This window comes from Dromiciops gliroides, chromosome 1 (genome assembly GCF_019393635.1).
Source record: "Dromiciops gliroides isolate mDroGli1 chromosome 1, mDroGli1.pri, whole genome shotgun sequence".
NCBI classification, from domain to species: Eukaryota; Metazoa; Chordata; class Mammalia; order Microbiotheria; family Microbiotheriidae; genus Dromiciops; species Dromiciops gliroides.
In genome coordinates, this window is record NC_057861.1 from 200,343,373 (window position 1) to 200,367,697 (window position 24,325).

The 24,325-nt window shown below is 36.7% G+C and overlaps 1 protein-coding gene across 1 annotated transcript in view; it reads right to left on the reverse strand.

Moving 5' to 3' along the window:
* Positions 1 to 259: 259 nt before the first annotated feature.
* The window catches only part of C1H18orf63 (chromosome 1 C18orf63 homolog), a 68,845-nt gene continuing 44,779 nt past the window's right edge, over positions 260 to 24,325 (reverse strand). Inside the window, exons 11-14 of the mRNA XM_043977034.1 lie at positions 15,620 to 15,803; positions 2,407 to 3,396; positions 1,227 to 1,319; positions 260 to 807 (exon numbers count right to left, since the gene is read on the reverse strand). Of these exons, the coding sequence (XP_043832969.1) occupies positions 1,263 to 1,319; positions 2,407 to 3,396; positions 15,620 to 15,803 (1,231 nt within the window). The 3' untranslated portion in view covers positions 260 to 807; positions 1,227 to 1,262. The remainder of the gene's footprint in view (positions 808 to 1,226; positions 1,320 to 2,406; positions 3,397 to 15,619; positions 15,804 to 24,325) is intronic.

The window sequence follows — 24,325 nt, forward strand, 5'->3', positions numbered from 1 at the left end:
ACAACTTCAACAAACTTTGATTAAGCATATACTATGCGTAAAGAGCACTGAGTTAACAATGTGCTGAAAAGAGGGAGACATTAAATAAAACATAATCCATACTCTCATAAAGCTTACAATATTATGGAATATATAATATAAGCGTGCACACACACACATATACACAAACCTCACAAATAAAGATACAAGGTAAGTACAAAAAATTGGATCTGAAATTATTCGACATGGGTTCAAATTCAGATTTTGATACTTAGCTGTGTGAGTCTAAGCAATTTGCTTATCCATTCAGTGTCTCAATTTCTTCTTCTACACAATAAAGAGGTTGAATTATATGATCTCAAGGGTACTTTCTAATTCTAAGATGTTATGATCCATAAGTATAAAGAGAATTAAGTGGCATTCAAGATTCAAGGAAGAAAGAATTATAGCTGAGAAGATTACTGTGAAGGCATCATGGAGGAGATGCCATCTAGATTGAAAGGACAGGCAGGATTTTTCTCAAGATGGACATTCAGATTCTGAGTGCTTATTCACCAGGGATTTCCCTACACCAGTGGAATTACAGATCCAGTAAAAAATAAAGAAAGACATAGAGCTTAAAGGGCTTTAGAGATCATTTAATCTAATATCTTTATTTTATAGATAAGGAAACTGATTCCTAGAGAGGATAGTGATTTGCCCACGCTGACACAGGTAGTGAGTGGCAAAGTCAGCCTCCAAATACAGATACTGCATATCTGGCAGGTAGTGAATACTCAGTTTGGCAGGACAGCAGGCTGAAAATAAGTTAAGATGCATAAAGATGACCTAAAATAAAAAGAAATACAAATTACCTACTTCACAGGATTCTTGTAAAGCTTAAATGAAATAATACATATAATGTGCTTTATAAACTGTAAAGCATTACATAAATGTCATTTGTAATTAGATGGAGGTGGCTAGAAAGAAAAATCTAAGTTAGTAATTTGCATCTTTTTTTTTTTTTTTCGGGGCAATGGGGGGGTTAAGTGACTTGCCCAGGGTCACACTGCTAGTGTCAAGTGTCTGAGGCTGGATTTGAACTCAGGTACTCCTGAATCCAGGGCTGGTGCTTTATCCACTGCGACACCTAGCTGCCCCCTATTAATATGCATCTTGTCCTTTTTGTACTGAGACCAATATATTCAAGTTTAGGAGACGTTAATATATGCAAACATGAGGTATTTTGCATTTCTTTCATTAATTACCTGGTGGGTATTTTGGTGCTCTTCCAGGTCCATGTTCTAAATATTTGGAATGATCTGGGATTTCTTAGGTTTTGATTTACCTAATTCTTTTGCCTATAAATAGAACAACATCTTAATTCTTTTTTTAAAAATCATAAAAGTATTTTATTATTTTCCATTTACATGTAAAGATAATTTTCAACATTTATTTTCATAAGATTCTTAGTTCCAAATTTTTTTCCCTCCTTCCCTTCCCTCCCCCCTCCCCAAGACAGAAAGCAATCTGATATAGGTCATACATGTACAATCACATTGAACATATTTTTGCATTAGTCACACAACAGCTTAATTCTTTTATGAATAAATCATATATACTTGAAATTGTACAGAAAGCAGCAAAAAGTAAATAGATTGACATGACATATGTCAATTACTAACAACCCTGTGTCCACTGGTATTCTTTCAGAAATCTTTTTAGCCCTCATCTAATTCTATATATGTAATGTGGGTGTTCGACAACTTGCATATAACACACATTCTAAAAGATATTATCAAGAATACATAGGACCAAAAAATCATTTGTTGTCACACAGTGAAAAGAAGATACAATAGATGGAGAGGCCTCAGGGTATACTGGTATTTCAACATGCTGGGGGGAAAAGCCTCTAATTCATGGTGTAGATACTCTATGAATATGGATGAGTCATACAGGATCACTTGTGGGGAGACTGTGATTTGCATTTATGGAAGTGAGTACTCATACCAATGAAATCATGGAGCTGTAAAAATAGTACGAGTATACCCAGATTCTTCTTGAGTCACAGAAAAAATTAAAATATGGGTTATAGAACATAGAACAATTACATAACTTCACTTTTTCTTACCTTCCTCTGGATCTACAAGATAGAATGATCAATGAACATTTTCAAGTAACTAATTTTCAACTGGAGATATGAAATTATATATAAACCAACTTCATTATTACCCCACAATTACCCCACCACATATAAATGTTTAAATATTTTTGTTTATAATTTTGTTTTGGCTATAGGTTTTTACTATATCTGTCAGATGTCCTCACAACTAAATGCTGAATGTCTATGTGATATGTAAGTATACTACTTTTATACAAAGATTAAAAAGTCATTTTTAAATTGGAATGACTGAAAATTAATTATTAAAAATATGCTTTTTTTTTTACCTGATCAGTTGAAGAGTTGAATAGCCCATGATGAAAAGAAATATTTCTATCTTTTAAAGTTTCTGGAGATTTTTGGTAGAAATTCCTTTTTGACCTAGAGGCTGTTCTTTTTGATAACAATCGGCAAATATTTAAATCTACTTCTTTAGTTAGATTCACTGATTGTTGTGGTGGTAATTGGGAATCCTCTGTTTCTGTGTCTGACTCAAAAATGTGGATTTGTCTTTTCTTTTGTAGTGACTCATGGCCATTTCCCACAACTTGTACAGGATGCTGACTTGCTAGATTTTCTTTCTTTTGGATGTTTGTGACATTTCTAATTAAATCTGAGTTGTTATCTGACAACAGAAATACTGAATCATCAGAAAATTGGGGCTTGTGTCTACTTAAACTCACATTTGATGATGTGCACTTAGGCAGATAAAAATTTGACTTTGTATATAGGTCTTCCGGAGGTGTAAAACTCCTTGGATTTACATTTCCAGTATGTATTGCAGACATACTACTTTTAATTCTTTTTTTCTCAGATTGGCCCAAATTCAATTTGTTAACTTGGGTCACATGAAATTTACTTGCAAACATCTTTGATTCTGTATCACTATGCTGCTTTTTCTTCTGGTTACGAGACACTGAGATATTTTCATTCATTTGCATCAGTCTACCTTTAAAAATTGGTATGATTTTAGTGGTATTTTCATTTTGATAATCTGGAATTACACCATGAACTTGAACGTTCCTGCTTTCGGGACTGGATGCTTCAAAAGGTAGCTGAGAGTCCCTGACACATGTGCCTTTCGTCTCATGGTTCTGCTGCAGATTAAGACTTGAAAAAATACTTGGGTTTGGCTGGTTGGCTAAAAGCTCCATCTTGTGGTCAAATGCCGTAGTAGCTGATAATGGACTCTGAACCAAGGTAGGTTTTATGGAAGGGATTTGAGTCTGAGAAGCTGTAAATGTTTTTTTGGCAGTCAGATTAGGAGTCTTGTTTCCCTGAAAGCAGAGATTATCAAAATTTTAAAAAAAAATAAAATCTTTAATAGAGAAGAAGCAAGAGGTGTTAAGCAAGAGTTCAAAATAATGTAGGAAAGAGAAAAATAATCCAACAGGAAATCAGATGACCTTTTAAAAAGTGAGTAGATTATTGTTTTCTTTCTATATAATATGTAGGTAATCTTCTCTTAGAGAATATTTTACTATACAAATCATGCTGTAGGAATAATTAAGTCAATGGATGTAGTAGAAAGATGATGAGTGAGGAGATCTAGATTTTAACCCCTGCTTTGACACTCACTCTATGCCCTTGGTCAACTCACTTAACTCTCCTAGACTTTAGTTTCCTCATATGTAAAATAAAATTCAATTAATCATTTATAAAAATTACTGTGACATTTACCTCTGAACATGGCCTTCTTTTTCCTTCCCATTTATCTAAAGTCTAGACTTTCTTTAAGTCCCAACTTCTCTATGAAGTCTCCTCCACTTAACCAATACAATGATAATCTCTCTATCCTTCAAAATCCAATAGAGTTGTCTGTATCATTCGTTTGGCATTTAGTACATACTAGCATGCATCGTTATTTATCTTTTAGTTATATATCTCATCTTTCTACATAGCATGTAATTTCTTTGGGGGCAATAACCAGATCTTTGTTTCCCTAGTTGTTGGTGATGATAAAAGCAGTGTGTGTATGTGTGTGGGGGAGGGTTTGGGGGCGGGGAAAGTCATCAGAATAGGATGACATAAAATAACAGGTCCTCATTAATATACTTTTAAAAAGGGTATGTACCTTATTTAATGTAATATATTCTTGAAAGGTTTGTGTAAATCAAATATAACTTAAAATTGCCACAACTCATTTTAATCCATTTGTAATCTCACCGTAACATGAGTAATCCCCTCCTAATTTATCTATTTGCTAAGTTTTTATTTTTCAGGTAATTTCATAAAGCAGGTTCTCCCCATAGTTACTATATATTTTTTTACTTTAAACTGGTTATACTACCTAAAAATTTCAATTAGTATTCTATACAGCAGCTAGAAAATAAACCACATTTATAAAATGTTTAAAGATGAATAAAGCGTATTTCTTTATAATAACACTGTGAGAGAAATAGTCCATATATGATTATAGCAGTTTTATAGTTAAAGAAAATTTAGGGATCAGCTAGGTGGTGTAGTGGATAAAACACCAGCCCTGGATTCAGGACCTAAGTTCAAATCTGGCCTCAGACATTTGACATGAACTAGTTGTGTGACCCTGGGCAAGTCACTTAACCCTCATTGCCCCCTCCCCCCCAAAAAAAATTAGTTCAGAGAAGTTAAGTGATTTGTCTAAGCTTATACAGCTAGCAAAGGATGCAGCAAAGCAAAGACTCAAACAGGTCTTAATTGGCAAGCAACTTTACTCATACTTCTCAAATAACCAAGGTGAGAATGATCACTACAAAATTTACTCGATTTTTTCTTCTTGTTTCTAATCTCCTTATTATATTTTCTAGTCTTGAGTGTTTCTGGAGACTGAATATAAAATGTTGTATGAATTTCTGTTTTTTACTAGGCACAAATGTCAAGGTTCTTGGAAAATCTAGACCATGTATGGTCTAGATTGAATAATACAAAGACCAGGAATTTATCAAGTGTATTGGGAAAAACCCTAAAGGTATATTTAGACAGATAAGGTAATATTAAAAACATGAACAAAATTTTTATTTGTTTATGGGTTCCAGATTTGATAACCTAGTACTTGAAGTAATGACAGAAAAAAAAGTATTAGCTCTTTTGAAGGTGCCACCCAGTAGATTTAAGATGAGAAATTATCTTTAGTAAGTGGTAGAATATAATTTAACAACCTCACTGTCGGTATTATGCTTGTAGTGATCTAATCAGTTTAATCATCCTGACAATCAAACTATATGTGACCCTGTATGAATAACTGCCTTGTTAGAGCCTGCTAAAATGTACAAGTGTATCATTGACACACTTATTAAATAATGATGTGGAATAGAGAGTTAATCTCAATATAGGAAGAGCCACACAATAATTTGTGCCATGTTTTCCTGTCTAAACTATGTCCATTCCATTCTTCACTAATATATATGGCCTGCAATGACTTTGTACTTATACTGTGTACCCCAACATACACCTTGAAAAGAATTTCCAATAGCTTATGACTTCTGGTCTCTAAGTTATTTACTTACTACTTAATTTGTAAAACACGCCCTACACTCCAAAGACCTATAGGCCCATATACAAAATTTATAAAAGTCTATAAAAAGGACCTATGAAAATAGCAGATGAGGTCCTAAATAATTCAACAAAAGGGGGCAATTCGCTCCAGGACTCCTTTTAGACAAACCTTTCCCTTTAACTTCACAGGAAATAAGCCAACGCTTTTTGAAGTCACTACTTGACAAAGAATATGTCTATAATGTTCTACGCAGGGTCTGGTACATAGTAAGTACTTAAATACTTGTTGATTGGTTACTATGAAAAGGTACAATTCTAGTCTCCTAAATATGGTAAAAGAATCTGCCATTTTCTTTAACCTCTTTTTCTAGAATTTATTTTAGGTGTTCTCCAATGTGACAACAAACTGTACATAAGAATCAAAACCTTAAATTGTTCTCTGAATGGATAATTAAAGAAGACTGACACAAGAGTGGGAGTTTTTATGAAAGTTTGGCAATGGTCAAGATAACAATAATAGATATTTATATCATACTTTGAAGTCATCAAGGCACTTCACACACATTATGTAATTTGAAATATCTGTCTTATTTAATAGATATAGCTACTGCTGTTGTTTGTCATTCATACTTGAAGAAGACCAATTCACTGAATTGGATCCAGAGCCATCTGCTTCCATTGACAAGATATATATCAGGACAACTGGAGATGGCCCTGGATGTTTAAGGTAATTGGGATTAAGTGACATGCCCAGGGTCACACAGCTAGTAAGTATCTGAGGTGAGATTTGAATTTAGGTCCTCCCAACTTTAGGGCCAGTGCTTTATCTACTGCACCACCTAGCTGCCCTCCCTCACTTAAATCCAACTTGGTGCAAGTCACAAAATCACCTTGATGGGGCAGCTAGATGTCCCAGTGGATAAAGCACCATCCCTGGTTTCAAGAGGACCTGAGTTCAAATCTGGCCTCAGACACTTGACATGTACTAGCTGTGTGACCTTGGGCAAGTCACTTAACCCACACTGCCCTGCGACAAAAATAAATAAAATCACCTTGATGTCATGGTCCTCTTCAAGAACAAAGTACAAACAACAAGAACAACAATTTAATATAGATATTATCTGTAGTTTACAGATAAAGCAGCTCTGATGCTTAGAATCAGTTAAGTGAGTTGTCTATGGCCACACAACCTAACCTAATTTAGGTTTTGCCTGCCTCCAACTCCAGTACTCTAGCTTCTCTGTCATGCTGTGTCATTTGGTTAGGCATTTTTGGTTAGTGAGTGGGTGTGAGAGTGTGGGGGGGGGAGGGAGGGAGGGAGAGAGAGCTCTGCTAATTGAGTCATGCTAGGTCATCTGCATTTCGGGGGGGGGGTTGGGTGGGGCAATGGGGGTTAAGTGACTTGCCCAGGGTCACACAGCTAGTAAGTGTCAAGTGTCTGAGGCTGGATTTGAACTCAAGTCCTCCTGAACCTAGGGCCAGTGCTTTATCTATTGCACCACCTAGTTGCCCCTGCACAATTCTTTTAAAGTATGGAAAGTAGTGTTATTTTTTTTAAAACTGTAGATTTGCAGGTTTATGTTCCTTGACTCTTAAGGAGAACAGTGAAGTGCAATGGAAAGAGCATTGGACTAGGAGTCAAGGGACCTAGTTTCTAGTCTCAGTTCTAACATCACCCAACTGGGTAACCTTGGGCAAGTTGTTTAACTTTCTGGGCCTCGTCTTTCTTTTCTGTTAATGTAAATATATCCCTACCTGCTTTACAGATTTCATAAGCATCAAATGACATAATGAATCTCATCATAAGAATTTATGGAGACAGAAAAACCATCCCTGGCTTTTGTCTAGTGTCCTAAGGAGAATCACTTAACAGACCAAGTGAAAAATCAGGTCAGCGGTCCTCAGAAATATTTACTATGGAAAGATAGGTGAAGAAGGAGTTCTACCAAATTCGTTTTATGACACAAATATGGTGGTGATACCAAAACCAGGCAAAGCAAAAACAGAGAAAGAAAATTATAGACCAATTTCCCTAATGAATATTGATGCTAAAATCTTAAATAAGATATTAGCAAGGAGATTACAGCAAGTGATCACCAGGATAATACACTATGACCAGGTGGGACTTATACCAGGAATGCAGGGCTGGTTCAACATTAGAAAAACTATTAACATAATCAACCACATCAATAAGAAAACCAACCAAAATCATATGATTATCTCAATAGATGCAGAGAAAGCTTTTGACAAAGTACAACACCCATTCCTAATAAAAACACTAGAGAGTTTAGGAATAGGGGGAGCTTTCCTTAGAATAATAAACAGCATCTACCTAAAGCCATCAGCAAGTATTATATGCAATGGAGATAAATTAGAGGCCTTCCCAATAAGATCAGGGGTGAAACAGGGATGTCCATTATCACCCCAATTATTTAATATTGTCCTAGAAATGTTAGCTTTAGCAATCAGAGAAGAGAAAGGAATTAAAGGAATTAGAATAGGCAAGCAGGAAACAAAACTATCACTCTTTGCAGATGATATGACGGTATACTTAAAGAATCCTAGAGAATCAACCCCAAAATTACTTGAAACAATTAACAACTTTAGCAAAGTAGCAGGATATAAAATAAATCCACATAAATCATCAGCATTTCTATACATGACCAACGAAGTCCAGCAGCAAGAGATAGAAAGAGAAATTCCATTTAAAGTAATGGTAGATAATATAAACTACTTGGGAGTCTACTTGCCAAGACAAACCCAGGAACTCTATGAACACAACTACCAAACACTCTTCACACAAATCAAATCAGATCTAAATAATTGGAAAGATATCAATTGCTCATGGATAGGCAGAGCTAATATAGTAAAAATGACAATACTGCCTAAATTAATTTACTTATTCAGTGCCATACCAATCAGACTACCTAAAATTTATTTTATACAGCTAGAAAAAATAATAACAAAATTCATCTGGAAAAACAAAAAATCAAGAATATCCAAGGAAATAATGAAAAAAAACTCACAGGAAGGTGGGTTAGTGGTACCAAACCTGGAGCTTTACTATAAAGCGGCAGTCATCAAAACTATCTGGTACTGGCTAAAAAATAGAGTGGTAGATCAATGGAATAGGCTAGGCTCAGGAAATGCAGTAGTAAATGACACTAGTAATGTAGTGTTTGATAAACCCAAAGACTCCAGCTTCTGGGATAGGAACTCAGTATTTGACAAAAACTGCTGGGAAAACTGGAAGATAGTATGGCAGAAATTAGGCATAGACCAACATCTTACACCTTATACTAAAATAAGGTCAAAATGGATACATGATTTAGACATAAGAGGTGATACCATAGGTAAATTAGGAGAGAAAGGAATAGTGTACCTATCAGATCTTTGGAAAGAAAAACAGTTTTTGACCAAACAAGAGATAGAGTATATTATAAAATGCAAAATGGATGATTTTGATTATATTAAATTTAAAAAATTTTGTACAAACAGAAGCAATGCATCCAAAATTAGAAGAGAGGCAGAAAGCTGGGAAACAATTTTTGAGGCCAGTACTTCTGATAAAGGCCTCATCTCTAAAATATATAGGGAATTAAATCAAATTTATAAGAATCCAAGTCATTCCCCAATTGAGAAATGGTCAAAGGATATGAACAGGCAGTTTTCTGATGAAGAAACCAAAGCTATCTATTCCCATATGAAAAAATGCTCTAAATCTCTAATGATTAGAGAGATGCAAATTAAAACAACTCTGAGGTACCACCTGACACCTATCAGATTGGCTAAAATGACAAAAAAGGAAGATAATAAATGTTGGAGAAGCTGTGGGAAAATTGGAACACTAATGCATTGTTGGTAGAGCTGTGAACTGATCCAACCATTCTGGAGAGCAATTTGGAATTATGCCCAAAGGGCGATAAAGCTGTGCATACCCTTTAACCCAGCAATTCCACTTTTAGGTCTTTTTCCCAAAGAAATCATGGAAGGGGGAAAGGGACCCACATGTACAAAAATATTTATAGCTGCTCTTTATGTGGTAGCAAGGAATTGGAAGTTGAGGGGGTGCCCATCAACTGGGGAATGGCTGGACAAGTTGTGGTATATGAATACAATGGAATACTATTGTGCTGTAAGAAATGATGAGCAGGAGGAGCTCAGAGAAACCTGGAGGGTCTTATGTGAGCTGATGATGAGTGAGATGAGCAGAACCAGAAGAACATTGTACACAGTATCATCAACATTGAGTGTTGACCTACTGTGATGGACTATATTCTTCTCACCAATGCAATGGTACAGAAGAGTTCCAGGGAACTCATGATAGAAGAGGATCTCCAAATCCAAGAAAAAAAAAAAAGAACTGTGGAGTATAGATGCTGATTGAACCATACTATTTCTTTTGTTTTGGGTGCTGTTGTTGTTTTTTTTTTCTATTTTGAGGTTTTGCATCACTGCTCTGATTTTTTCTCTTGTAACAAGATTAATGCAGAAATAGGATTAATGTTATTATGTGTATATATATATGTGTTTATATATATCTATCTATATGTATATGTATATGATATATAGATATATAGATATAACCTATATCAGATTACCTACTGTCTAGGGGAGGGGGGGAGGGAGGGGAGGGAGGGAGAAAAATCTGAAATTGTAAAGCTTGTATAAACAAAAGTTGAGAACTATCTTTACATGTAACGGAAAAAATAAAATACCTTATATGTAAAAAAATAAAAAATAATTAAAAAAAGAAATATTTACTATGCTTTCCTTATTCTCTTCCAGTTATTTTCAGGGAACTCTGTGTTATTAGGGAAATAGAATGTATTTCTGATAAAAATGATACAAAAAGGGGTGGAGCCAAGATGGCGAAGGAGAGACTGTGACTCCCACAAGCTCCAGATAAACCTGTCCACTCACTGCCAAATAATGCCATAAAAAAATCCAGAGCAGACTAATGCACGTAAGAACATAGTGAGACTATTTTTCAGCAAAAGATGGAAATTGTGATCACCTGCTGATAGGGCTGAGCAGCTCAGTATGTGGGGACCCAGATAGGAACAGCCAGTGCTTCCAGTCCCTCAGAGTCTTTAGCATCAGAGGCTTCTTCTGAGGACCAGTGAGGGGGTTTGGTGGTAGGCTGGGATGAAGTGGCTGCAGTCTCTGCTGGAGTTGGGGTGAATCACCCTGATTCTGAACCAGTGGGCTGAATTGAGTGGTGGTGGCCTAGTCGGGGAGGGGCACAGGTGTGCCAAGCTTCCAACCACAGAGAATCAGATTTCTATCAGACTTCTGTTTCCAGGTCAAAGAGAAAGCAGCCGTGGTTACTCACAGGCCAGGCAGGCTGAGAAGCAGCCCAATCGCCCCATGGGCCACGCTGTAGCTCTGAACAGTGTGTCCTGGAAACAGCACTACACCTTAAGAAGGAGTTAAAAGCCAAAATATAGGTGGCCAAGATAAGCAGGCAGAGAAAGCAGCAGCTTATCAAAAACTTCTTTGGGGAAAAGGTAGACCAGAATACACCCTCAGAAGAAGATAATAACAAAGTCAAAGCTCCAACACCCAAAGCTTCCAAGAAAAATTTAAATTGGTCTCAGGCCATGGAAGCACTCAAAAAGGCCTTTGAAGAGAAAGTAGGAAAGATAGAAGGAAGATTTAGAGAGGTGGAGGAAATAATGGAAAGAGAAATGAGAGCAATGCAGGAAAGTCATGAGAAAAAACTCAACAGTTTGTAAAGCCAAATGGGAAAGGAGATAGAAAAGCTCTCTCAGGAAAATAATTGCCTAAGAATTAGGATTGAACAAATGGAAGCTAGTAACTTTATGAGAAACCAAGACACAGTAAAGCAAATCCAACTGAATTAAAAAAATAGAGGGCAATATGAAATATCTCCTTGGAAAAAGAGCTGACCTGGAAAATAGATCCAGGAAAGATAATTTGAAAATCATTGGACTACCTGAAAGCCATGATCTTCCACGAAATTATCAGGTAAAATTGCCCTGATATTCTAGAAGCAGATGGTAAAATAGAAATTGAAAGAATCCACTGATCACCTCCTGAAAGAGATACCAAAAGGAAAACCTCCAGGAATATTACAAATAAATTCCAGAGATCCCAGGTTAAGGAGAAAATATTGCAAGCAGCTAGAAAAAAGAAATTCAAATACTGTGGAGCTACAGTCAGAATAACAAAAGATCTGGCAGCATTTATATTACAGGACCAAACAGCATGGTATATGATATTCTGGAGGGCAAAGGAACTAGGACTACAACCAAAAATCACCTACCCAGCAAAACTGAGTGTAATCTTTCAGGGGAAAATGGGACTTCAATGAAAAAGAGGCCTTTCAGGCATTTGCGAAGAAAAAGCTGAACTGAATAGAAAATTTGACTTTCAAATACAAGACCCTAGAGAAGCATAAAATGGTAAACAGGAAAAAGAAATCATGAGGGATATTAAAAGATTAAACTGTTTACATTCCTATATGGGAAGATAATACTTCTGACTCATAAGATCTTTCTCAGTATTAGGGCAGCTGAAAGGAATATACTTAGAGGGCACATGTATGAATTGAATATGAAGGGATGATATCTGTAAAGCATTTATTTTTTTGTTTATCCTTATTTTTTGTGAAGAAGGTAGGGTGGGGTGGCTTATGTCTGGGGCCAGATGTGGGCTTGGGGCCTCCTGGATCCAGGGATGCTGCTTTGTCCACTGTGTCACCTAGCTGACCCATGATGACATCTTCAAAATAAAGTTAAGGGGTAAGAGGAATGCACTGGAAGAAAGGGAAAGGGAGAGGTGGATTAGGGAAAAGTAGTTCACATAAAAGAAATAAGAAAAAGCTTATGAAGTAGAGGGGAAGATGGGGAATGAGCGGGGAAGTGAGTGAGTCTAACTCTCATCAGAATTGGCTCAAAAAGGAAATAACATACACATTCAAGAGGGGATAGTAATATATTTTGCCCTATGGGAAAGCGGGAGGGAAAGGGGAAAAGGTGGGGGAGAGGCAATGGAAGGGAAAGCAGATTGGGGGAGGGGACAGTAAAAAGAAAAATACTTTTGAGGAGGGATAGGGTGAAGGAAGATAGATAATAGGATAAATATCAAGGAGAGGGATTAAGATGGAGGGTAATACAGTTAACAATAGTAACTATGAAAGAAATGATGATCAGGATGCTATCAGAAGGATATGTAAAATGCAAACCATCAACAGATTTAGAACTGATGGTATCTGAATACAGATTGAAGTATAATTTTGTTAGCTCCTCTTTCTAAAGGTTTTTTGTCTATTTTCTTTCACAACCTGACTAATGAGAAGATGTTTTGCATAACTGCACATGTATGACTTACATTGAATTGCTGGATTTCATAGGGAGGGATGAGGAGGGAGGGAAGAAGAAAATTTAGAATACAAAGCTTTAAAAAAACAATGTGGGGGCAGCTAGGTGGCGCAGTGGATAGAGCACCGGCCCTGGAGTCAGGGGTACCTGAGTTCAAATCCGGCCTCAGACACTTAACACTTACTAGCTGTGTGACCCTGGGCAAGTCACTTAACCCCAATTGCCTCACTTAAAAAAAAAAAAAACCAATGTGAAAACCTGGAAAGACTAATGAACATCGATGTATAGTGAAGTGAGCAGAGCTGGGAGGACATTGTGTGTAGTGACAGCAGTATTGTTCAATGAGCAATTGTGAATGACTTAACTACTCTCAGCAGTGCAATAATCCAAGACAATCCCAAGGAACTAATGAGGAAGATTACTATGCACCCCTATAGAAAGAACTGATAAAAAGAACACTTGTGGATTGTACATATATAACCTGATTGCATTCTTGTGGAGCGGGGAGGAAAGGGAGGGAGGGAGGGAGAAAAATCTGGAACTCTAAATCTTATGAAAATGAATGTTGAAAAGTACCCGTACATGTAACTGGAAAAAATAAAATAAATGTCTATTGCTGAAAAAAAAAATCAATGTGAAAAGTAATGATGAGCAGGAGGAGTTCAGAGAAACCTGGAAGAATTTACATGAATTGATACTGACTGAGAGGAGCAGACCCAGGAGAACATTATATACAGTAACAGCAACATTGTGTGATGAACAATGATGATAGACTTGGCTCTTTTTAGCAATGCAATGGTCCAAAACAATTTCAAAGAACTTCATAATAGAAAATGTTTTCAACATCCAGAAAAAAGAACTGTGGTTTATGAATGCAGATTGAACCATACCATTTCTACTTTGGGCCGTTTTTTTTCTTCTTTTTTGAGGTTTTTCCCTTGTGCTCTGACTTTTCTGTCACAATATGACTAATGCAGAAAAAAATGATGCAAACATTTGCCTATAGCCATATAGGGAAATGTTTGTATAATTTTTATCAGAAATACTTTCATGGAGCCATAATTTCATCAGTATGGGCACTCCTGCTACTGATTCAGATTATAAGATATTCATACCTTTTCCTTCTGAGAAATCCTTGACTATGCTTTTCTATAATTTCTCCATTCAAGATCTACTCAACACACTGGAGGCCTTCATCTGCTTTTTTGTTTGTTTTTTATTCTTTTAAATTCATGAACACCAGGACAGAGGTAGAAAGGTAGCAAAATAATTACAGCAATGGACCTGCACTTGGGAAGATCCCAGTTCAAATCATACCTAAGGTAGGATTACTGTTTGACTTTTGACAAATCACCTAAATGTTGTCTGCCTCAGTTTCCTCGTCTGTAAAATAGGGGCAGTAATAGCATCTGCCTCCCAGGATTATTGAGAAGATAAAAAGAGATATTTGTAAAGCACTTTGCAAACCTTAATGTGCTATTACTAATAATAGCACATTAGCTAATAGTAGCAGTGGTCCTTGTGGTCACAGTCAAAACTGTTGTCATCTTCCCAGGAGTATGATGGCCCTATCTCATATAGACTCACAAAAGCCAATTGTTAAATTTTCAATGTGAGCATTTACACTATAGATATCAAAAATGATACAAATCAGGGCTTAAAATGTTGTTTTGCTGATTGTCTACACTTAAGTCATGAGGAAATGTTAATAATTCAGATTAAAGTATATAATATGTACTTTTTCTTTTGGAAAGCTGGTTGTTTAACATTCACCAGCACACCCCTATAACCCTACTTAGGTTATCCATATGATATCCCTCACTCTCACTGTATGATTGACCTACCTCTTTTTCTGATCATGCAAGTTCTTGTCTTTTTATGTCGTTTCTTACATGCAAGTCATTGTTAGTATATTGCATACTACTTACTTCCCATACATCTTGTCATTGATCTTTTGACTACCTACATTTATGGTTACTCTTTTTCCTCTGGTTTTTTTGTGGAATTGTAGTTGTAGGCCTTTGCTATTTTATGGACTTATAATGGGAATGACTTGTATCATTTCACATTTCATTAATCTAAAAAAACCAAAAGTTAATGTAGTCGTTACTATGAAGCAATTAAAATCAGAGCTAATATATATATATATATATATATATATATATATATATATATACACACACACATGTATATATAGTTTGCTTTGGTAGACTAATTATGAGTCACTTAAAGACTCTGTATACTTCTTACCCATATTTTTCCATGTGTTCATTCTTGCTTCAAGGATGACTTCACTTTGAAGATAGAATCTGATTCAATTACATTTTCATGGTGGGGACAGGCTATTGTTTTATCTTTGCACCATGAACAATTCCTCCTATTTATTCCTTTTCTGGTATTTTTAAGGTAATTATAGTTTCTTTCTACGGATAGCTTTAAAAATCAAACAACTACCAAAAAACCTTAGGTGTTATGAAAAGATGTTATGAAAAGGCTTTGAGAATTAAACAGATTCAACCAATGGTTATCTCAGAATTATCAAAATAATACTGGGTATATTCTAGGCAAATGTTTTTAAACTAAAACATATTATAAATTATTTTTCATCTTGTTATTTGACTACTCAGGACTAGGGAGGGTATACTCCATTGGTTACTGGATAGGAAAACTATCTTCTTACCTGTAAAGAAGGTTTGGTGAGTTCTTGAGTGTAGTAGCATGGCTTACTTGTCATCTTTATTGGAAAGCCACATATATGAGGGAGTTTGGATTTCAGATCAGAAAGAAACCTTTTCAGTACACTTTCCACATCAACCCTTGGAAAAAACTGTACAGGTTGGCTTCTGACGCAATTAAGAGGATATGTGAACAATGTTAAAGATTAAACATCAATTTTTTGTTCCATTTAATACCTTTGAAGCTGTAATTCTTTGGTATCATCATTTTATTGTAAGTTTCTATTTTCTTTTGCTGTTATTTTATATCTTATATAGTATATGCATACTACAAACACACACACGCACATACGTAATATATACATTATTTGTCCCATTAGAATGTAAACTCCCTGTAGAACCAAAACAATTTATAAATAGACTACAACATTGTAAAGGAAAATCAATTTAAAAGACTTAAGAACTCTGATCAATATAATGACTAGTCATGACTCCAGAAGACTGATGATGAAGCATGCTTCTCACTTCTTGGTGGAAAGGTAATACACAATAGTACAGACTTAGACATATATTTTTTCAGACATGACCAATATACCACAAATTTGTGTTTTTTATTATACTTATTTGTTAAAAGGGAGAGCTTTTATTGATGGAAGAGAGAGAATGCAGAGGGAAGTAGGAAATAGTGATGCAAAAAATGAAAGAACATCATTGAAACATAAGAAAAATAGGGGGTTGGCTAGGTGGCACAGTGGATTAAGCACCGGCCTTGGATTCAGGAATACCCGAGTTCAAATCTGGCCTTAGACACTTGACACTAACTAGCTGTGTGACCCTGGGCAAGTCACTTAACCCCCACTGCCCCGCCAAAAAAAAATATAAAGGAAACATAAGAAAAACACGTACAAAAGAATTTTAAAATGGGATGCAGACAAGAAAGTTATGTATCTGTATATATATAAATAAATATATATATATTTAAAGCTGTGAATGATGAATTCACAGTTTCATAAAACATTTTTTCCTCTTTTGTATATGGAAATATTAATATCTGTTGATATTTGTTAAGTTTATCTTAAACCATATATGTATATTTTAAAAGAATCTACGATCCCTAAGGTCAAGGATTGTTTTTTCTTTGTATCCCCAGTACATAATAAACAATAAATGCTTGATATTTGATAAAATGTCAAACCTTCTTTGAAAAAACACATTACTAAATTCCATTATTCTAAAATTCATTTCAAAACTATTCCCCTATGCTAGGTCCCTTCATCTCTCTCCACCACCTTGTTTTTCAGTTGCTTTTTGTGTGTTGTCTTCCCCCGAAAGGACTTCTTTGTATTTGTATCCCTAGCACTTAGCACAGAGCCTGGCACTGTGTGCCACAGGTACAGTGGCCTTAGCATATAGTAAACAATAAATGCTTGTTTACTTCCTTGTTTCCTCCTTCCTACAAAATTTACTACATCCGTTTTATCATCCTCAGCCTTGGATTATTCCATCTATTTCTTTTACTCCTCTTGAGCAGCTGAAAGAAGCTGGAGTCTCATAACTGAGACCATTATTACAGTAAGAAAGTCCTTTTGTTCCTCCCTAATTGATTAGCCATCTAATACCCCACATAAGCTATTCCGAACCTTCTTTTCCCTCCTCAAAATCCCAACAATTTTTCCTCTTCCTCCATCTCTCTCAGCTAAAAATTGAAAAGAAATGTCTTTTACTTTATTGAAAAAATTGAGGTCATTCAACATGAGCTCCCTCTTCCATTTTTTTAATCTCAAAACCCCCAACATCATCTCCTACTCTCTCCTCCTTTCTTGAAGTCTCTGACAAAGAAGTGGCCATTCTCCTTGTCAAGGCTAACTCTTCTACAAATATACTTGACCTCCCATTTTCTTCAGCAATTCTTCAGTCTCTCCTTACAAGGCAAAACAGGGGAAGGCAATAAAGCTACAAGACAACATGCATTTATTAAGTACTCTCAGCCTTCTTCCTGAGAGTCTCTGCAGTGGGATGATGTGGGTTTATTTTCAGGTGCTTATGGGATGTCATGTAACCCATTGTGGACTTGTCTCTCAATGCCTGTGCCTTCATGGTGTTGCCCAGGCAGGGAAAGTAGGTGGGGCAGTGGATAGGGTGCCCAGCCTGGGGTCACAAAGACTCATCTTCCTGAGTTCAAATCTGGCCTTAGACAGTTACTAGCTACGTGACCCTGAGCAAGTCACTTAACCTTGTTGCCTAAGTTTCTTCATCTATAAAATGAAGCTTAAAAGGAAATGCCAAACCACTCCAGTATCTTTGCCAAGAAAACCCTAAATGGGGTCACAAAGGGTCAGACACAACTGAAATGACTGAACAACAACAACAACAACAATTTACACAGGCACTAGGCTGAGCACCACGAATTTGAATATAAGCAAAAAGAAAGCCAATCCCTGACCTCAAGGAGCTTACAGCTGATGGTTGGTTGGTTCTCAAAGAGGAACAAAATAACATCACTATGTTGGGTTCAAGATATAATGTGTTCAACTGTGGCTGATCAGACCAATATGAGCTCCCAAGGCTCCACCCCAGGTCAAGTACAAATAGTCCAAATGAACATATGGAGTGGAGATGTCTCTAAATTTGTGCATCTCACATTTCTTTTGAGCTACTGCAATTATGCTTTGCACATAGAGTATATTTCTTTCTTTCATGTGGGCATACCATGCTAGATAGTACTGTGCCAGTGTCTCCCATGTCTCAAATCAATTCCAAAGTTCCAAGAGACCATGAAGTGTCCTTGTATCATTTCTTCTAACTTCCATGTGAGCACTTGCTTTGCATGAGTTCTCCATAAAATAGTCTTTCAGAAAAACATAATTTGGCATTTGAACAGTTGTGCTTTCTGCAGTAGAGTTTAAATGCTTGTCAGTATAGCTAGAGAAAGGACCTTACTGTCTGGTACCTTCTCTTGCCAAGTGATCTTCAGAATCTTCCTAAGACAATTCAAACGGAAGCAATTCAGTGATGGTAATTCATGGTGATGGTAAACTGTCCAGGTTTTACAGGCATACAACAAAGAGGTCAGCACAATAGCTCTGTAGACCTTCGGTTTGATGGGCAGTCTAAAACCTCTTCTTTCCCACATTCTCCTTTAGTGCCTTCCAAACACTGAGCTAGCTCTGGCAATACATGCATCAACTCTGTATATATCCCTGTACAACATCTATGTGTACAACCCTGGAAAGGGTACTGCCAAAATAAGTGAACTTATCCATAGCATTAAAAATTTCTCCATTTGCTATAAGCAATGGTTCCATGTATGGACAGTGTGGTTCTGACTGATGGAAAACCTGTATTTTCTTGTTGCTAATTGTTAGGCCAAAATTAGCACAAGTAGCAGAGAATTGATCCATACTTTGTTGCATCTCAGCTTCAGAGGCTGCATTGAGTGCACAATCATCTGCAAACAAAAAGTCATGTACCAACTCTCCCTCCATTTTAGTCTTGGCTTAGAGCATTTTCAAGTTAAATAATTCACTCTCAGAGCAGTAACTGACCTTGATGCTGTTTTTGTCCTTATTGAGAATAAAATGACAACATTGCAGAAAACATCATGCTAAAAAGCATAGGAGCAAGTATACTGTCCTACTTCACTACACTGGTGACTGAGAAAGCTTGAGACAATTGTCCATTTTTTAGAACCTTTGTAAGCATGCCATCATTTTCATGATGTACAGTACTGATGCCATAATTTCCCACAAGCTCTCATGGCTGACAGTATAAAAAGCCTTTGCTAGATAAAATTCTGTACAGACCTTTGTTCTCCTCCTACCATTTCTCCTAGGGTTGTTGAGCAGCAAATACCATAGCAACCATTCTTTGGAGCATTGTGAAGCCACACTGGCTCTTGAATAGATGACCATCTTTCAGGTGAAGGATCAGCCTATTTTTATTTTTATTTTATTTATTTATTTTTTTTAGTGAGGCAATTGGGGTTAAGTGACTTGCCCAGGGTCACACAGCTAGTAAGTGTTAAGTGTCTGAGGCTGGATTTGAACTCAGGTACTCCTGACTCCAGGGCCGGTGCTCTATCCACTGTGCCACCTAGCTGCCCCATGGATCAGCCTATTAAGGAGGAAGCTGGCAAGAATCTTGCCAGAAATTACTAAGAGGTAGATTCCCCTGTGTTTGTCACAGGATAATCCTTTATATAGATGGATAATAGAGGCATCTTTGAATTTCTGGGGCTAACTTTCTCTTGCCATATAACCTGGAAAATTTCTGTTAGATTTTGTATGAGCAGTGGATCTCCTGCCTTGTAAATCTCAGCTGGAACAGAATCAGTACCAGACACTTTGCCACATGAGAACAGTCTAATGGCATTCAAAACTTTTTCTTCAGTTGGAAGTTCAGCTAGAGAAGGACTGACTTCAGCATTGATTGATAATAGCCTGTTGAGAACACTAAAGATCATCTCCTTATCATTAATTGATGTGGCTCCATCAGCACTGAGTAGTTGAGATGCCCCATAGCTCTTTGGCCCTAAATAGCTTTAGGGCATCATAAAAGTGCTTTGGATTGTTACTATCAGGATAAAAACTGAATTTCATCTGCCTTCTTACTGAGCCAAGAATAGTGCATCTAAGCTTTGCTTGTACTTTACTTTTTTTTTTTTTGATGGGGCAATAAGGGTTAAGTGACTTGCCCAGGGTCATACAGCTAGTGCCAAGTGTCTGAGGCCAGATTTGAACTCAGGTCCTCCTGAATCCAGGGCCAGTGCTTTATCCACTGCGCCACCTAGCTGCCCCCTGAACTTTACTTTTGATGGAGTTAAATGCTGCCTTCTTAGAGATAGACAAACTATCCCACTGGTAAATCCTGTGGAGTTCTCATTTTTCACTTAGCAGCTTTTGAATTTCCCCATAATTTTAATCAAACCAATCTTGCAAGTGTTCTGGTCCAGATGAGTAAATGCAGTGCTATACACCAAATCTCTGAAAGTCACCCACTCCTTTTCTGCTCCACTGTTGTCAACCATGTGTTGACTCAGCTTTCCCTCCAAGTTGGCAACAAACTATTCACACTTGGAGAAGCCCTCCAATTTATTGACATTAAGTCTTCTGGTAGTCATCTTGTCTTGGGGCTGACACTTTTGTTGAATGTAAATGTTTAGCTTGGAGAAGATGAGTCTACGATTGGTCCAGCACTCTGAGCCATATATCACTTTTGTCGCTCTCACATCCTGTTTGTCCCTTACAATGTCTCTTTATAATGACATAGTCTATTAAATGCCAATATTTTCTGTGAGGGTATATCCACAAAGTTTTATTGTGTTTATGTAAACAGAAGATAGTATTTGTGATAAGGTCACAAGACTCACAAATCTTTGGTATTAAGTGACCATTGCTGTTGCTGCTTCCAATTCCATTCCTCCCAAGGACTCCTTGCCATAGTTCGTGGCTACTCTGGTCTTAAAGTCACCCAGAATTGCCCTCTTTTGGCACACTGACAATGAGGGTCTCCAGGTTTTCATAAAATTTTTCTTGGGCCTCATCAGGTTCACCATGATTCACCATGATTGCACTGATGATGATGGCTTGGTGCTTCCCTGCAAGGGGCAATTGCATTATCATGACTGTCATTCATACCTTTTGGAAGGCATACAAGCTGTTGACTAGATTAGTTTTGACTGTGAAACCTATGCCAGCTTCATGGTACTTGATATCACTGTGGCCACACCAGTATCCAGCTCCAATTTTGGTAAGTTGGCCTTCATTTACCAGTCTTGTTTCACTCAGGACTGCTATTTGGATGAAACACCTTCTGAGTTCTCTCACAATAAGAGCTATTCATCTTTCAGGTTTACCGGATTTCATGTTGTCCATAAGTGTGCACACATGCCATGTACTAATGGTGAGTGGAATCATCTTTGAAAAAGTTTTTGTACATTTTTTTGTGTGTGTTTCTATTGCAGGGTGGAATCCTGTGGTAAGCAGGCCAAAGTTGGGTAAAGCAGACAATTTTTAGGGTACCTTTTCTAGCCCCTTCCTCATAACAGGATATGAGCAGTGTGGTTCTTTCAAAAGGTTGCTCAGACACTCAGGGGCTGCCAAATCCTACTGCTTCTTCAGTCCAGTAAAAAGACAACCTTAAGGCCTGGACCACCTGTGTTCACAGTTGTGACCATAGATCCCAATGTATTCACACCACATATCACTTGACTGTTTCCACAAGACTTTGGTGTAGGTAAAAATGTTTCACCAAGTATAGGGGATGTCTTTTGACCTGAGCATAAACTAGATTTAAAATGCTTACAAACATGCCTATGTCTCCTTCAGCCTCAAAAAACAAGTGAGGACTTGTTCCATCTATCCCCACTAGCTATCACTCTGTATCTCTCCTCCCTTTAATGGATAAACTTGAGAATGCTGCCAAAGTCAGTATCTGTACTTTTCCTTTCACTCTTTTCTTGACTCTCTGCAGTCTGGTTTCCAACCTTATCATTTAACTGAAAATGCTAACACCAAGGTTACCAGTGATTTTTTTTTTTTTTTGCAGGGCAATGAGAGTTAAGCGACTTGCCCAGGGTCACATAGCTAGTAAGTGTCAAGTGTCTGATGTCACATTTGAACTCAGGTCCTCCTGAATCCAGAGCTGGTGCTTTATCCACTGAGCCATTTAACTGCCCCACCAACGATTTTTTAATGGCTTTTCTTAATTGTTATCCTTCTGGACCTTTTTGAAGCCTTTCACACTCTTCTTCATACTTTCTTTTCTCTAGGTTTTTGAGACACTTCTCTGTCCTAGTTTTCTCCCACCCATCTCATCTCAGTCTCTTTTGCTCCTTTGCTCATCCAGGTCACTCCTGCAAATACTATCTACCAAGGCTCTATCTTGAGCCTGCTTCTCTTCTCCCTCTACTCTATACTTATTGATCTCATCAGCTCTCATGGATTCAATTATCATTTCTAGGCTGATGATTGTTAGATTAGTTTATCCAACCCTAACCTTTCTTCTAATTTCCAGACTCTCATCTCCAACTACTTATTAGGCATCTCAAACTGGATGTTCCATAAACATCAATATCAATATGTCCAAAACTGAACTTATCTTTCCTCCCAAGTCCTCCCTGTTTCTGAATTTTCCTATTCCAAGTACCCAGATTCCCAACATCATCCTGTACTCGTCACTTTTTCTTGATGCACTCCATCCAATGTTGCTAAATCATATCTATTTTACCTTTGCAACCGCCCTCATATGTTCCCCCTTTTTTCTTCTGACCCTGAAATCTCATCCCTGTTTTTCTCTCTCACCACTACAGTCCATCTTCCATTCAGTTATCAAAATGATCTTCCTAAAGTGTAGTTCTGACCACATCAACTCCTGTTCAATAAACTCCATTGACTTCCTTTTGACTCTATGATCAAAGACAAAATCCTGTCACCTCTGTGATAGATGGATTGAAAAAAGGAGATGTAAATAGCTATTATATAAAATAAATATGCACTATACATATGTGAGCTATTATTATGTCTTGATGGCAGTTCTTGATTACTTGTCCCAGTTCGAATCCCACCTTCTACAGAAAACCATTCCAAATCACCTTTAAGTGATTTAAGTTCTAATTTGTCCTATATATAAGTTGTTTGTATATTTTTGTTGTTTAGTTGTTTCTTCCTGACCCCCTTTGGGGTTTTCTTGGCAAAGACACAGGAGTGGTTCTCCATTTCCTCCAGCTCATTTTATTTTATTTATTTTTCCAGCTCATTTTACTGATGAGGAAACAGGGTAAAGTAACTTGCCAAGGGTCGTACCTAAGTTAGTACCTAAGGTCACTTTTGAACTCAGATCTTCCTGACTCCATACCTGGTGGCCTTGTTTTCTACATTCTCTCCCTTATTTGACTTGGTACTCCTTGAGAGCAGGAACTGTTTTTTGTCTTTCTAGCTATTCCCTGTACCCGGCACATAGTATTATTAATAGTAATTAGTGATTAAATGAGCAACTTGAGGACTTTTACAAACTGATGAAATAAGCAGAACGAGGAGAACTATTTATACACTAACTGTAAAACTAATTAATTTCCCCTATGTCATCCCAATTAAATTATCAAAGATTATTTTACTGAGTTAGAAAAAAATAATCACAAAGTTTGTTTGGAAGAACAAAAGGTCAGGAATTTCAAAGAAACTAGGGGTAAAATTGGCATAAAGAAAGGCATATGAGACTTTACATTGTTGAAGTATAGAATTATTTTAAATTAAAATTAAATTGAATTTAAAGTAAGGAAACATTAAGCAACTTATTATATATTAATAATATATAAATAACTATATAAATTAAATTAAATTATATAAATATAAATAATTTAAATATTAAAATGGTACTGTGTACCATGTATTTAAGGTGTTGTATGAATGTCAATTATCAGTTCTTATTTTATATTATATATTATTCATTTGATGAAATTAAAAGAAGTACAAAACAATTGCATTTTTGTTGTTGTTGTTGTTTTTTGCAGGCAATGGGGGTTAAGTGACTTGCCCAGGGTCACACAGCTAGTAAGTGTCAAGTGTCTGAGGCCAGATTTGAACTCAGGTACTCCTGAATCCAGGGCTGGTGCTTTAACCACTGTGCCATCTAGCTGCCCGAAAATAATTGCATTTGGAAACAAATTAGATCTAGGACCAACACATAAAACAATGGTGCTAAGACAGGTAAGA